At 35.6% G+C, this 17,698-nt stretch overlaps 1 protein-coding gene across 3 annotated transcripts in view; it reads right to left on the minus strand.

Annotated features, from left to right (window-relative positions):
* Positions 1-430: 430 nt before the first annotated feature.
* Positions 431-17,698, minus strand: part of Mtmr6 (Myotubularin related protein 6) — a 366,784-nt gene continuing 349,516 nt past the window's right edge. For all 3 annotated transcript variants that reach the window (XM_071659034.1, XM_071659033.1, XM_071659035.1), the window contains one exon: positions 431-15,915. In XM_071659034.1, the coding sequence (XP_071515135.1) occupies positions 15,766-15,915 (150 nt within the window). In that variant the 3' untranslated portion in view covers positions 431-15,765. The remainder of the gene's footprint in view (positions 15,916-17,698) is intronic.

The raw sequence follows: 17,698 nt of genomic DNA on the forward strand, positions 1-17,698 counted from the left end.
GTGAAGTGGAAGTGTACAAAGTTGGCAATAGTGAGAAGATTACCCTTGTGAAAATGGGAGACATGCTCCATAGGGGACCAGCAGGATCAAAGATGAATTCCAGTACATTTGTGTGGTTAAAGGGCAGTGTTGTTTTGATGTTTCTTGTGCACATTCTAGTGCATCATGAAAATAAACAATTTTATTGTGTTTCTTTTCACTGAGGGAGTAGGTTTATAAAAGCAGTTGTGCACTGCAAGGGTTAAAGGATGTGGACCTGTTCCATCAAAATTCATACAGTAAGATGCTACTTTCAACATAAAAGAGAAAAAACAAAAAAGAACTTAGAAGCCAAGTGATTGCAGTTATACACTTTTACTGCCAACTTGTTACAGTCCACCACCTAACTTCTAGGTCCAGACCCCTAATCTAAGGTGGATCATAAGCACAGTATCTTTTTATAATCTTTATTTCACATATCAGATCATAGAATCATTATTGAATAATATTACACTATTTAACAAATGGTCAATATTGTACAAGTAAAAAATAAGTAGCTATCAGATAGCCATAAACCCTGATGTAGCCCAGTGTTCTGTGTTTACAATAAATAATTATATATACATCTCAGTTCAGTATCTACCATCACCAAACATAGGCCTGTCATACCACCAAGGAAAAGTGGTTGCAAGAAAGAAGCCAGTGTTTGGCATCTTAAAAGCACAACCTTGCAGAACTCTTTCGTGGTAGTTTCAAGTATTCGTTAATGCACTTTAAAAATACAATTTTCCTCCAGCATGACAACTCATCCATAACACACTTAAGTGCAAACAAGTGCACACTGAGGACAGGAGAAATTAAATCTTTATCCAATAAATATTATGTAATTTTCAGGGTCATCTATAGAGCATGTTCGTGTTAAGACTGTCACAATCCATGAACTAGAGACTTTCCTGCCTTTGTTACTAACACTTGAAATACATTTTGTTCAATATAAGATGTAATAATCAAAGGTCTAGTTATAAATAATAAAAACTTTTTGCTTTTCAACATCATATAAACTCAAAATGTACTGGTCAATCTCCCATAAAGAAGCTCACAAGTATGTCTATTTAAAGATAACACCACAGCTCTGTGTAGAGACTGAAGGAAAAATGGAAAATTCTAATTATTTTGAAAGTTCAGACTAAGAACTAGCACTTGTTGAAAATATTGGGCAATTTTGGAAAAATGTACCAAGAAACAATTTGAGAAAAATCATAACAATTACAAAAGTTTCAGTGAATAGAACACAAAGTCCACCATCAACCTGAGTATTAAATGACAGGATTGCTATGCTTGATACTGAGGAGGTTGATTATTGGTTATCAGAGAAGAGTAAACTGCATAACTTGAGCAACAAACTATAGGAGTGACTATGCAGCAGCTTGTTAGGTGCAGTTCAACTGGGCACATGCAAACCCATGACAACTCATACTTATTGTAATATGTACCAGTATCAAAAGTACGATATACATTCTAATTGTCTACTTACCAAATTACATAACAACTCATCAGAAATTACAGTCCCATCTAATTTAGCAAAGGGTATCAGTTTTACAAGGAATTGTAATTTATGAGCATTAAAATCAAAATTGTGATGGATAACAAATAGAGTTATACTGCCAGTACTTCACTGACATGTCTAATTATTTAAATTATATACTGTACATGCAAGTGAAATCTTTAAACAAAAGAAAGGGAATCATTGTCAATATCCCAAAAGCACATTTTTTTCAAAGTCCAATCCTCTATTTGTTGATTATTTTCTTACTATTATTCTCACTAGTCAGTCAGATCTTTGTTTACTCCACTATCATTCTCACTAGTCAGTCAGATCTTTCTTTGTTTACTCCACTATCTCTGATTCAAATGATTTTTGAAAACCAAATATCTCCATTATAGTCTGAAGTGTTAAAGCAATGAATCTGAAAAATTTTAAGAATAAATATCATAGGGGGATTTCCTTGCTGTGATAAATTCATTTCTAAAAAAGATGGTCATCTCTTAGATATGGGCATGGTTAATCTTGATCTTTAAAGTCTAGTTCAAGTTCATACCAACTATACACACAAAAGGCATAGCCCAATTATTTGTAATTAAAGATCCCAACCTCAGCAGAGTTACATTAAGTAAGAATCATATCCTCTTTCCTTTCTTAGAGTTGAGGTTTGATTGCATATATGTATCACCAGTGCCTGAGCTATGCTCTTATGGAATATGCCTCTGAGGGGCCACAGTAGAATGAGGCATTTTCTAATTCTTTGCTTTTCATTTTTTTAGTCTCAACTTTAGACAGCAAAATAATTAATGGCAAAACAATTCTTTTATATTCTTTAATATTTCCATACCTGTCAAAATGAAATGTTAGAGTATGTTGAAAGTACTTGAGAGCTGTTGTCGATAAACCAAACTCAACCATGTATTCAAGGCATACCTTTGCTAAACTTTCCTAAAATGCTGTTTTATATAATACCAGTCAGAAAAAACTGTACCATATGTTGTTGTTTCCTAAATTATTATGTAAAAAGCATATTTCATGAAACATTCTCTCCCAGATATAACAGTATAAAGTGCAACTCCTCCCAGAAGTTAAGCATTGTATAATTTTGTTCTTTACAGATTTCTCACTCTCTGCTTATTTTCTTTTCCTGTAGACAAGGTAATGATAAACAGCAGATTAAGAAAGGCATTACATAAACCTTGTTGAAACTTGAAAAAGAAACACTGTCTATATCATTTCATGTTTTTTATACAGAGGAGATAAATGCATGTACAAATTTATAGTGCTTCAGAAACCAACCATCCCCATAACATAAATTGTTCAAGACCCAAGCAGCAATGTTCATATTTGCCAAAGAAAAATTCTTGTTAGTTTGGCAGTCTGGTAAGTAAGATTTTTGCAAACTGTTTCCACTAAGAAACAAGAATGAGTGGATAGAGTACAGGTTGTACCATAACAAATATAGACAAGTACGAAGGTTTTAATGGCAATTTGTACAAGTTTGAAGTATAGTCTTTTGCTGTACTTTACTGCATCACCTTCACAGGCTGTAAAGCTATTATAGTATATGCATTAGAATCATAATGTGATTTTAGCTATTTTTGTTGTACATTCTAAGTTGACTTAAGGACTACTTACTTAGATGCCCACTGCATTTTCCTTAAGTTTCACAGCAGCCCTTTACTAAAAAAGGTTGGGTACTTCCTATGTACAATCAGACAAGGTTCTACAACTAATAGATGGTAACAACGTATTATTAACCAACTTAATGTTTTATCTGTTACTTTTCTGTTCTGTAAAGTATATTTTGATAATATCTGTTTTAGGAAGTCAGACAAAAGATCAACATAATGTTACTTGTTATAAGTTAAGGGTGATCTAGAGGCAGGTTTGCAAATGAACTAATTCTAACTGTATCACCTCTGTGGTGATAGTTAAATTATTCAAATACATTATACATTTTTATATGTCATGAACCTGTTAACATGTACTGACAATGACATTGGTCTGTTCCCCTCTTTCTTTTCTAAATAAATGGGATACATAAAAAAATTAACACCCATCTCTTATGCAATTGGTAGGTCTGATAATGCAAATTCTTGCTCAGGTACACTTCAAAGAATGCTAGAAATTTAGCCACATCTTATTTACAAGAGTGACAGGATTATTTAAGCCAAGTATTTATGCTTTTCTTAGAAAATGAAACTATCTAGATTCTAGACATTTACCAGCACCTACGTGGAAGCTTTTACTAGATAAACCAACCTGTCTCACGTTTACTTTCCTTTTGTATGGGTAACAGTGTTACTAGAAAGTGAACTTTCTTTGCATGGCTCAGTCTGAATCTTAGTATTTTCATTACTTACAAAATATCTAACTTTACTGTTCTCTTAGCTTGCACTTTATTACAAAAGTTTTTCTTTCTACTTTCATTACTCAACTAACCATGGCTAGGGAATCTATGGCTTTCCATACATACACATCAGCTAAAATAAGCATTGCATCATACAGGCTTTTTGCAAATTCCATTATCCTTGTAACCCAAATTTCTGAGAAGTTTTACAAAACACAAAGGGCTTAGGTGAATTTTTATATGGTAGGTTAGTTGGAAACATGAAGGAATAACATAGATCCTAAAAGAAATGAAAAGTTTGGTGAATAAGCCACAGAGGGTTATATCTGATACTGCCAGGTATGCGACATCATGGACTCTTATGTACTGGAAATGTTCTGTACGTTGGCTGAGTCCCAAATCAGAGACTGGATGATTGGCCATTTGGAGAGATAAAAGCATGAGGAAATGTTCATTGTGGGAAGAAAGAGAAAACAATTCTGATATGTTCTTCCAGTTCATAATCTAGGAGAATCTAAAACTCTACACTAAATGCTGATATTTTTCCCAAAGTTATACTGTTTCTCTAACTCTTGTATATATATGCTAACATAACCCTGATTCTTTTCACACTTTTTTTAGTGACATTAACTGTAACTTCACCCAATCCAAACTCATACAACATGCAAATCTTTAGTAAGTCTTTTAGGTACTGCCAAAAGGTACTGATTCTTTGGAAGCTGAAATTAGGGGGTTTGATTCTATATGTACTAACCTGCACCGAACGTGGTAAAGCAAGACACTGAATATGAAAGGTTTTAAATGTTATAATGGTGCAAAAGTTCAGCTACAAGGGGCACTGCAGCCACCATTTTCAGCCTTATGTATTTGAAGTACATTAAAAAGTACAGTAACCCACTCAGTCAGCACAAACATTCAGTGGACTTTTTAAGAACATTAGCCTTTGAAGTCCTTATTTTAGCATGCTCATATACAGCTGAAAAAGTGTTATTATTTTTTTTCTTACATCCATGTCTTGTATTAATGGGATATTGATGAAGTAATTAGGGAAATCTGCTTTAGCCTACATCATGACTGCCATCCAGGAATGCTTGCAGTTGCCAGAAATCTGAGGTAATGCAAATGCATCCATTCTTGTGCACTAAAAGAAAATGCTCTCATACCAAGTTATCACCTGTTCATGCAAAGAAGAACATTTTGTTTGAAGTCCAAGGAGAATAATGAAGGGTAAAGGTGTAAGCGATAGCATAGTCACATAGTCCTCCTAATCCTGAAGCATGGACATGGAATGAATCACAGAGGTCAAGAATCCAGGTGATGAAATTAAGCTATTTGAGAGGAGTATGAGGTACGACTAGATGGAATAACAACAGAAATGAGGGTGTATGAGAGATGAGGTGTGGCATGAAATGCAATGGGAATGAATTATGGAGTGGAAGAGTGGGTGAAACATAATACTTTGAGGTGGTTTAAGCATGAGGACTGCAAGACGGGGAGTTTACAAAGAAGTGTGATTCAAGGGGTTGGTGTAAGAAGAAGACCACTGTATGTGACATGGTGAAATAGGGTGGAAGAATACTGGAGGGAGAGAAATGGTGGAAGAGTATGTGGAATGGTGTATGCAAGGGAGGCACGTAAGGACAGGGATAAGTAGATTCTTCTGCAATTGCCACCCCCTTGATGGAAGTTCCCTGAGATAATGGGTGTCAGAGATAGAGAGACAGACAGAGGACATCCTGCATTAAACATAGTTTTAGGGTAGCAAGTTTTTCTCTGGGAACTGGCCATCCTTGTCCTTGGCCAGCCTGTGGAGCTAAGGACTCTTTTACTAATTAATCCCAAAAAATCGATCATGCTTATATGTACTTGATCCACCTCATGTATATTGGAAAGTTTTATGGTTTTTCCTAGTCCAGAGCCTAAACATGAAAGGATGAATACAGCTTCATATATTGCATTAGCAATAACATTCTTCAGTGACCTAATGTAACACCAAGCACTACCCTTTCATGTACATATCTTTTCTTTTCAATAAATGAAGATAATGAAAACAGCATCAATACATTAGTATCCTTAGAATTTTTGAGAAAAATTTGGTTATGCTTATTAAGTTTATACTGTACTTCCTAGCACAATAAAACTCGTATTAACAATTTGTATGCAAAAGTATTACCGAGATATTGTTTTTCTATAATAACAGTATATCCAACGATCAAATGACAAGAGTTCCATGAAACTTTCCTTATTTAATGCACACATCATTAAACTGTCCAAGACACTTGCTGGGCATTCATTTAAGCATATAATTTGGTTTTACTAATATGGTACAACTGACTTTTGATCTTTATGCAAAAATATGATTAGGGTGCACATTTGTGGGACAGATTCTTATCTGAAGTAGTAATAGCAAAGATGAGAAAACACATATGACGTATTTCATGAAAAAATTAAAAAGTGAAAATTTCAATGACATGCTGCAAACTGATAGGAGAATAATGGCTACATAAGACTCTTTTGCCATTGCAAACATAATACTTTGAGGTGGTTTGACCATGAGGACAGAATGCAAGAAGGGGAGTTTATGAAGTGCGATTAAATGGGTTGGTGTAAGAGGAAGACCACTGCATGTGACATGGTGAAATAGGGTGGAAGAGTACTGGAGGGAGAGAAATATTGGAAGAATATGTGGAAAGGTGTATGTAAGGGAGGCATGTAAGGACAGTGATAAGTAGAGATTCTTTTGCCGTGGTAATCCCCTTGAAGGGAGTTCCTGGAGGAAAATGTGTCAGAAAGATAAATAGATAGATAATTCATTGAATGTGACTTCGAACACAGGGCTACTTCATTGCCCTGTCATTTGGCAAAGGAATTGGTATCTTGCCTAAGACAAATGAATTTCAAATGAAATGTTTAAAGCATTGCTGTTGGGTCCTTTAAAACTGATGGGTGATAATGCATCATGAGAAATGTTAGAGTAAGATTCTGCATGCATCCCCAAGCTTCAAAAGTGAGAAATGTCTTACCTGATATAGATTTATGAGAAATGTTGGTATTTAAAATATTTTACACAGTATTTAAAACCGGCCACTTTATCATTTCAAACAATTTAGTAATAATTAAAAGTATGATGTTTTCAGTGTTCACAAGACAAAAAGCTTGATATGATTCATACAGCTGTCTGCAGTATACGATATATTCAAATAGGTGTGAGCACCCAGTTAGCACAGATCCACTTCAGGTACAAGCAAACTATATAAATATGGATAAAGATTTTACACTATCATATTTAATTGACTTTTGCTTATGCTGTGTGTGCATGTTCCTACACACTTAGATACCTTGGAATATTGTGCAACACTATATACATATCAGTACCCCTGGAAGGGGAAGGCATCAGTAAACTGTCAAAAGAGACTTTAAAGGAATAAATGCAAGTTACAACTGTGGACATGATATAAAAGATATGTATTAACCAATGGCTACATATAAAACATGTAATAAACAAACTGTTTAGAGGTTTAAGCCATTCTACCTAAGGAAAAGTTACTAAATATAAAATCATTAACATATGAACAATAGAAAAAGATGTCTTTATCTAAAAATGACAGTGTAACTGCACAAAAATTTTCAAGCACTTCTAACAGGGCCTGTTGGTAAATCATTTTGCAGTCTCATGATAAAAACAGGCATAACTTAAATATGTAAATTGAGCTGATTAGCTCTGAATACTTTAATTTCTAAATACATCTGCCAATATCATATGGGTGACACACCTTACTCGAGGAATTAAAGAACAAAAACCTATAGAACCAATTAGTTTACTTGACAGTAGAGTAAGCTGTTTGAATCTACAATACTATCAATTGAAAGAATGAAAGACATCTTTCTATCCCTGAACAATCTACACACCTCACAGATCAAAGCCTATTAACAGTCTTGACAACAGGCAGTAAAAATACAAAACAGGAACTCAAATGGCCCAACACAGTAACCATCTCTCTCAACATGCAGCCACTGAGAACCTGCCAGTTATGAGCCAAGGCAACATGAATCCACATATCCAGCCACTCTTTTGATCAACTATCTATTCATTTACCCTTCTCAAAAGGTGATACCATTTAAAGTAGCAAGCAACAAACTAGTAATCTCCACCCATCCTTCATAAAATAGCACTAACAGTAGACAGCAACCACATCGTGGTTAGACCTACCCGAAAAAATCAAAAAATGTCGTCTGGGAGAAAAATCAAGAAACATCATTTGTTCTTTACACCATAACAAGTGACAGATCAAGCAACAAGCTGGCCAAAAAGGTTGGTTGGCAACTGTAATTTATTGGGCGTTTAGGTGCAAAAAATCTCTCCATGTCAAAACAATATTGTCTGTACTCTAGAATAAACCATGAAGACCAAAGTCTGTATTAAGAATGTGAGCCAAGTTGCATGAAGAAGGAAGCCACTTTTTTATACCACTGTTCAAGTGCTGAAATTCATCAAAATATTGATCAAACCCAACTGTGTTTATAAAGATAAATAAGAATCCTAAAGAGGTATGCAAGCTGGAAAACAGATGAACAGAAAACAAAATCAACAAATGGTAATCCTTAAATCTGCACATTTAAGATTACCTTCAAAATGGTGTACGAGTTTCCCAAACTTGTTTGCCCTTATAATGGTGTCCAGCACTTCATCTACTATGTAATTACCAAAGTCAGCCCTTGCATATATATATATAAAACACATTGGAAGCAGAGAAGACGAAAAATTCTTGCTAAATAAGATGCACAGAACATTGAACTAGAAAGGAGTATGAAAGACAGAGGTAGAGGATATGGGGAGCAAGCATTTCCTTTTAAAAATGTGTGAGAAATACTTAGAAAAAGAGAGTGAATCATTTGTGGCCTTTGTGAATCTGAAGAAAGGGTATGATGAAGTTAACATAGAGGCCTTAGCAAAGGTGCTATGAATAAATGGGGTACATGAAAGTTACTTAATGCAATAGAGTTTCCAACAAGAGAGTAAAGCATCTAATCAAGAGGGGAGGAGGGTGAGTGTTTCCTGGCAAAGGGAGGTCTGCATCAAGCATGTGATGTCACAGTGGTTGTTTAATCTTTTTATGGATGAAGTAGCAAGGGAGGTGAATGCAAGGATTCTAGAATGAGGGGTAGGGTTACAGTATTCTGGAAATGGAAGAGGCATAGGAGGTGAACCTGTTGTTGTTTGCAGATGAAAAGATACTGGTGCAAGAATCAAGGTGGAAATTTCAAAAGTGAGTGAAAGGAGAAAGTTGAGAGAAGAAGTAAGGTTAATGAAGTCCAGAAAAAGGATGAGACAAGAAGGTATGAGTGTAAGTCTGAGTGGGGAGGACCTGGAGAAAATGGAGTTCTTTAGGTACCCTAGAGTCTACACAGCAGTAAGTGGAACTATGGAGGCTGACTAAGTCACAAGGTGATAGAGGGTCCTTGGGTCCTTGATGAATTATACCTTCAAGCAAATACTTAAATTTCCTGGTGCTTCCATTTAAGAACAATAAATCAACAACTTAAATTTCCTAGTGCTTCCATGTAAGAACAATAAATCAACAAAGAAATTAGTTATATTTCCCTTAACTTACCCTTAGAGAAATAAAGTTCTGGCAGAGACAATTTGCTGAGACAGCATTAACTGCTAGACAGCCTAGCTTTTCACACTCCTCTCTCCCCACTTGCTACTAACATCTACATCTTAAACATCCACATCTTTATCAGACCCATGCATGTTATTACCTGGCAAATTATTATCTGGATCCTGGAGTCCTCAAGACTGAAGCAAATACTGCTTGATTTCATCTGCAGTTAGCAGTTTACCACATCTATTTCAAAACCATGGCTGGAGGGTAAATTAATAATTTGTGCAAATTTAGTGTAAGAAGGTAATAGGCATCTTCAGCAACCACTGTAGGTCAGCCTGAAATTTAGTTCCAAGCATGGAAACAATGATCACTGACCTGCGTGAGGTCCCCTCTACATGATGCCATACATCTACTCGAGGTCTAGTTAGAGGGTTAAGGAGTGTGTTGAAGGAAGGGTAATTTTCCTTCTAGGGCAAATATAGGTGTATGTGAAGGTAATGAGTACTGATAGTGTTGAAAAGATGCAAGTCTTGGGCCTTCAGTGCCGAAGAAAGGAATATGGTGGGCGTTTTGAAAATGAAATTCCTGAGAACAATATGTGGTATGAGGCAAGTTGACTGTGTAAAGAACAACAGTGTAATTGCTGTTTGACTGATAAAGCTGTGCTGGGTGCGCTGAAATGGTCTGGATATATGAAGAGGATGAGGGAAAAGAGATTAACAGGACATACATCTTCAAACCTGGAGGAAGGAAGGGGGAGACCAAGGCAATGAAAGGATGAGTGAAGGAGGCTTTGGGGTATTGGGCCTAAACATTCAAAAGGGTGAGAGTGTGCATGGAATGGAATGAATTGATGTGGTATACAGGTGATGTGCTGTCAAGGGTTTGAACTACAGGATGTGAAGTACTTTGGTCAGGGTGAATTCTAATATCATCATCAGGACTGTTTTATACAGCTTACGACAATAAGATGCTCAAATATTTTGGACATTATACCATAACTGCCACAGAAAAATGACTCTTAGCTGACTTAAAAGATAGTTAAAAACACAAGCAACCTATACCTCCTGAGCTTTAGAAACTATGAAAATTACACCTATCCATACTGGAATGATTATTTTAAAAAAATAGGAATCAGAAAGAGAACAATTTCGTGAAACATGCTAATAGAAGGTTCCACAGTACTGACTGTAATGTAGACAATAGGCCTTACCCTCCCCTTTAATTTTTTTTTCACTGACCTTACATAATTTACAAAGATAACTCTTGCAGTGCTCAGAAACATGAAGATCTGAGCATCTATGGAAGATTCCCATGTCTGTGTCTAGCAAGACGTCGGTGACCGGTCACAAAATGGCAGGTACATGCACTTCTCATTTCATGTATTGCACTGTGTTTTGTCAAGACACATTAACAGGCACAGTCTTGCTAATTAATTTTCAAGAGCAAAAAGTGCATGCACCATCCTTGATAACATCCTCAAACATGCAGAACATCTCCTCTAAACAGCTGGTTCAACTTGATTATGGAACTTCACAACCACTTTATCATCTCATACATGGACATTTGAAAATGGTGTTTACTACTATTCTGTCTGTACAAAATACACGTACACTTAGAAATATTAACAAAGTATCTATATTTCATTCATAAAATGTTTATCATCTGGAACCCAACTTAAATATTAGTAATCCAATGGATAACCTGTTTGTGGATATAACACTAGTTTGAAGAGGATATACCACTAGTTTGAAGAGAATTAGTACCTTGCAAAGTCTCAAACTTTGGCTAAGTTGTGTCTATCAGGTAGCTTGGGAAGTCAGAGTCAATTATGATAACCAATAACCGTGGGCTGAATCTGGTTTTTCTATAGAAAAAACCCCTGAGCAAATTTCTGTCCTCTCATTACATTTACAGACATGCATATAGAGGAAATGGGTTTTGCTACAAGAAACTTATTTCTGTACTTTGACACAAACTAGCAGCAAAGATACATGCTATTGCCAATCTGCCATGTTCTTTGGCTGATCTGCTATGTTCAGGCTTCAACTGCCTTTTGAATATTCTTAATAGTGATTATGACATTCCTAGATGACAAACCCAGACTTCACAAATCACAATTCGACTAAGCTACGGTCAGCTTATGATACACTAGATTATCTAAAGTTAATCAAACAGAATTCAAAGTTGCACTGAAAAGTAGAAGCTATCTCTTACCCTAACCTTTCCACTATAACCCAAATCGGTATTACACTGAGAATGTCCTTACAGCCATTCATACAATGCATGTGATGGTTATTCAGTGTCTCTGCAGGTCATCTGTGTCAATGCAGAAAATTTAGTCTCGTTTAGCATAACTAAGTTTCAGTACATAATGCAAAGCTTCAGAGACACATTGACGGATAACCTCATCCTAAAAAGAGAATCAACAGACAAGCTTTTATAAACTACAAAGTATGATGGAATTCAGCTATGAACTCTCTTCCAACAATTCTTTAGATATTTCAAGCAGCCTGTCAAGCATTTCTGCACACTCCTCCAGTACATGTGGAGGAACTTCATTAAGTCCATGCACCTGATCTAGATCAATCCTTTGATGGCACACCAATGTCTTCTAACAGTTTTAACGCTTTCCACATCCTCCTCCCCATCGCATCTCAAGAGCATTGGAGTTGTACTGTTCTTAACTAAAAATAATTTTTCAAACTTTTCATTCAGTTTCCCATGTATTTTCTTTTCAACCACCACTTCTGAAGTCTTCAGCCTGATTAGGTGCTCATAAATTGACAGTTAAGGCAAGACATATTCATGAATTAGTCTTGGACTTTCACTTGTCTTGTCCACAAGAGTCTTCTCAGCTCTTTGGTTTTTCTTACTACATTCATTCATTCCAAGACTGCAAGACACAATTAGTTTTAGATTTATTTTACTTGTACAGACTGAAAAATAAACAATGTATAAAGGAATCAACCCTAGTAAAATATGCAGACAAGCCAATGAACCTCAAATATTAAAGATAACAGTGGACAGCATTGCCATAACATGTTTTACAAATTTTTCTCCCTTATTTACTGATAGAATTATCATTTGGCTTTTATTTCATATATATCAGCAGATTAGAGAATTCTCTGACAATCGCAGCAACATCTACACAAAGTGCATAACAACTCCCTCTTTTATACATGGAGGGGAATTAAACTAATATTTCCATTTAAGGCATTCATCACCCATGCCAGCCCCCATCCACCCCTACCCAGACCATAACCTTGAAGCTGTAACAGAAAATCTCGATGTGTACATATATTGACAGTAGTTGCCTTAATGAAAATATATATAAATGGATTAAGGTGAATGTTTTCTTGCACAACATAACTTTAAAAACCATCCACTTTTCTGATTTAAATACTTTAATACATTATTTGGATGTAACTAATGTTCTTGAGCACCATGTTTATAAAATAGATCTAATATGCAGATGAGCTTGGAAATGTAAGTGGTGATTGTTTGCTGGTAGTATTATGTATTAACCTGACTCCTGACAGACTGAATCTGTTAATCACAGCTTATCGAAGCCTGAGTTTAACTGAATTCTAACTGGATGAGTTCAGAGAGTAGCCAACTATAAAAGAATTTAACCACTCTCAACCAGTTTGGTTTTGAAATAATGTTTGCTGCAAGCCTGAACTGGAAAGATTGCTGCAAGCCTGAACTGGAAAGATCACCCATAGCATAGGTCGTTGTAGCTCTGTGTTAAGTACAGAAAGCACAAGTTCCATCACTAAATTGTCATTTAATTTTGATTAAGAATATTCCATTCATAAGGAACTATTGAAGCATATATCATAATGCAATAGCAGAACACAACCAATTTTTATAAAAGTCTTAACAAACCGATACAGGTAGTCCTCATTTATACTACACATGAACTAAATTTGCACATTTGCAATTTTTTTTTTTTTACCAAGCTAAAACTTATTATTACATGGTTGCACAGTATTACCATACATTAGAAAAGAGTACACATTTATTCTACACCAGTCTGAAAGTGGTCATTAAAGTAGTAGCCTAAATATAAGAAAAGTATAATAAAAATAACAGTAAATAATGAGATGATACACAAGAAAAAATTTTTTTGTAGATTATGGTACTACCATTACCAACCACATCATGCTTATATTTAGTGTTATTATTTCAGCATAACTTGATTGATACGATAGTAACATCTAAAATAAAAAAAAATGCCCTCAAATTTTCTGATTACTTCTAAAAGGGAATAATGATGAAAACTTGATAAACAGTGAGAAACTATCATACTTCTGAAAAAATCTGAATATATATTTTACTCCTGTCTAAAGCAAGAGAAAGAATAAGTGCCACTTAAAGTACTAATATTAAGAGGGTGATAAATAAAACTTGGTAAACACTTAGGCACTGAAATACATTAGAAAAAATTTACTTGCAGTGAATTGTAGGAACTGCAACTTACTAATGCCAATTTCCACACAGTGCTTGAGTGAAATCATATAATACTCATGGACTAGTTTCAATCTCTTTTTTTGGTAACACAGTACCCTCAAAACATCCTAAAATTGCGTCTACAAATGAAGGAGCCAAAACAGTTGTTAATCTTCCAAAATAAAGCTAAGAGTACTTAAAAACTTTGAAAATGGTAAGGGGACCCTAATGCTTACCTATTTGTATAATATCAAATCCAGCACATACAATGCTCTCCCCTAATACAACCCTATAGTTCTCTAGATTTAACTGATATTGGTCTCTCCTCATGCAGAAAAAAACAGGATATAATAGTGAATACATTATATTCACTTATAATGTTTATCCGACAACATTACAATATTCTGTGATTACTCTGGTGTTGGTGTATGCATGGAAACTTACTACAGTACAGAATCTTCATCAAAAATGAAAGTTTGACATCAGCTTGTTAGGGGACCCCAATTTTATAGGAAAACTTCAATTTTTTCTTTATACTGTATTAGCTTATGCTAGCCACTTCTGAGAATGCAGCATTTGGTATAAATGATGGCCAGCTGTATCACTTTGTCTAATTATCTATTAAACTACAAATAGTGGGAGGCCATATGTATATCAATTATTCACCCTAGTTTGCAGAAATGACAGAACAGGGCAGACTGTATTGCATTTGTCAAGAAGTCTAAATTCACACCACATATTCATCAATTCTTATCACAATGCACACTATCACAGGGGAAGCTACAATTTGCAGCATTGACATATTACTTATGAACTTAATGTACTATTTACTAACTTCTATTTATGAACAATTACATAAGGATGTACATTTATACCAGAGGGTCATCAGTCGCCAACTTACATGCCCTATATGCTATGGTTTACGTGTTCCTATTACTAAGCCCATCAGTCTGTACAGCACTCAAAACTTTCCTTTTGCTCTGAACTTCACTGCAGAACATTTATCTTATCAAAATATTAAAAAGTCTATAAGTAGATGTATGGAGAACAATATAAGTTTACTTGTAATACTCTTTTCCCTTATATCTGGCATACCATCTGATAGTGATGTTGGAATGAGATATGAAAAAAAGAAATTTCGAGAGTACATAGTCATAAATGAGTAAAAAAAAAAAAATGGTTTCAGGAAAAGCTCAAACCCCAAAGTATATGAAGTAACCAATTCACATAAGCACATAAGAAAAAGTACACTTTCACCAGCACTCTACCATCCATCACTCAGTTTGCCATGTAAATACAGTAAACTCATTAGCTTAAGTATAGTTACCTTAGACTCATTCAACAACACAAAACTAATGATTGCCTGTGAAGATATAAATATCCTTTCGTTGAGCACCTGAAATCTTAAGAACAGGAGGAAAATATTTTACCCTTATAAGAAAAAGTGAACCCTGTGAAAACAGTGCAACATCAATCACTATCAATAGCAAACTGTGCTTTTAAACTTGCTATATAGTGATCACCTTAACGACTCCAATGGAAGTAATAAGTGCTCCCAAGTTAAAATCAGGTGCAATTACAAGGTAAAAGATGTTAGTATATGGCCCATATTGGCTATCTGGAATCACTGGCTGTTTCCATATAATGTACATGTCTCCATGTCTTCATACTCAGATAGACCAACAGTCTACACTTTTTCTATTCTGAAGCACAACCCATTTATACCCACATTACAAAATATACTGTGGATATGTAAAATATAACTTACACCAAAGTATAAATCAGTTGATGTCTATCAGAACTAATATACAGATACTAATTTCATTCTATGGAGTATCAACAGAAATGGAACGTGTGACATCCTTATAACATGGTCTGCACACAGGTACAGGTTGTCTACTTAGATGACCTGGTAGTGCTGTTTTTTTGTCAATGCATCGAGTGCAGAACACTTCTCCACACCGCCAGCAGTGGTGCTGCAAAAAAATTAAATGGTGAAATTTACTATATTAACTAAAATAAAACTTGCATTAGCTTTGCAAATTTCTGCAAATAAATCAAGAAATTAACAAAAAATTATGAAGACTAACACATTTACACAATGTTATTAAAGGATATGAGAACCTTTTTCAACATTCTGAGACAAACATATAGTACTAATTACTAAACAAAATATACATCATATACAGTTGGTAAATTAGTAATAAAATTACCTTGGAACAGCAAGGCGTACCTGAAATCCTACAAAGTATATAATTTGATATTTCACATATTAGAGAGTGAAAATATTTGTGGATGCTAACTGACCAGTTTTAGGAAGGATCTTCAATGAGGTATGTTATTCTAATAAAAAAAAAAATGTCCTGTGAAGAAACTCATTTCTGCAACCTAATAAACAGCTTGAAGGGGGAATTTTTTAAAGGCCTGTCTGATCACAGCAGATAACACCTTGACACCTGTCTAACTGTTTATCTATATCTCTGACTTCACTCTCCTTGGGAATCCCAATTGGTATAGTGGACACAGCAGAAAAATTTTCTGGATGCCCTATATCCTTCACTTGCAGATGTATAACAAACATGATGCAAATGGCATATGACCTATCCAAAGGATTTAGTACAGTAATCAGGCCACAAAGCAAGAGCTTGTGGATTCCTTTTCCCTATATATTCTTTCCAGCAGAAATCTAGTCACCTGGTAAAAGTCTTAAGGGAAAAGGAATTTGTAGAAATGCACAACCAAGGTTGGTGGAATTACTGAAAAGTAATTCCAGATCCAAGTGCAAAAGATCTTATTTGTTTTCATCTTTAGCCCACTGCATAAGTTGGGTAAATATGCTGACCTCTTGGATTCAGAATATACTGTCAGAACATATTATTTATTTATTTATTTTGCTTTGTCGCTGTCTTCCGCGTTAGCGAGGTAGCGCAAGGAAACAGACGAAAGAATGGCCCAACCCGCCCACATACACATGTATATACATACATGTCCACCCATGCACAATATACATACCTATACATCTCAATGTACACATATATATACACACACAGACATATACATATATACACATGTACATAATTCATACTGTCTGCCTTTATTTGTTCCCATCGCCACCTCGCCACACATGGAATAACAACCCCCTCCCCCCTCAAGTGTGCGAGGTAGCACTAGGAAAAACATCAAAGGCCCCAGTCGTTCACACTCAGTCTCTAGCTGTCATTTAATAATGCACCGAAACCACAGCTCCCTTTCCACATCCAGGCCCCACACACTTTGCATGGTTTACCCCAGACGCTTCACAAGCCCTGGTTCAATCCATTGACAGCACGTCGACCCCAGTATACCACATCGTTCCAATTCACTCTATTCCTTGCACGCCTTTCACCCTCCTGCATGTTCAGGCCCTGATCACTCAAAACCTTTTTACTCCATCTTTCCACCTCCAATTTGGTCTCCCACTTCTCCTCGTTCCCTCCACCTCTGACACATATATCCTCTTGGTCAATCTTTCCCCACTCATTCTCTCCATGTGACCAAACCATTTCAAAACACCCTCTTCTGCTCTCTCAACCACACTCTTTTTATTTCCACACATCTCTCTCACCCTTACATTACTTACTCGATCAAACCACCTCACACCACATATTGTCCTCAAACATCTCATTTCCAGCACATCCACCCTCCTGCGCACAACTCTATCCATAGCCCAAGCCCCACAACCATACAACATTTTTGTTGGAACCACTGTTCCTTCAAACA

Source organism: Panulirus ornatus, chromosome 67, assembly GCF_036320965.1.
Source record: "Panulirus ornatus isolate Po-2019 chromosome 67, ASM3632096v1, whole genome shotgun sequence".
Taxonomy (NCBI): Eukaryota; Metazoa; Arthropoda; class Malacostraca; order Decapoda; family Palinuridae; genus Panulirus; species Panulirus ornatus.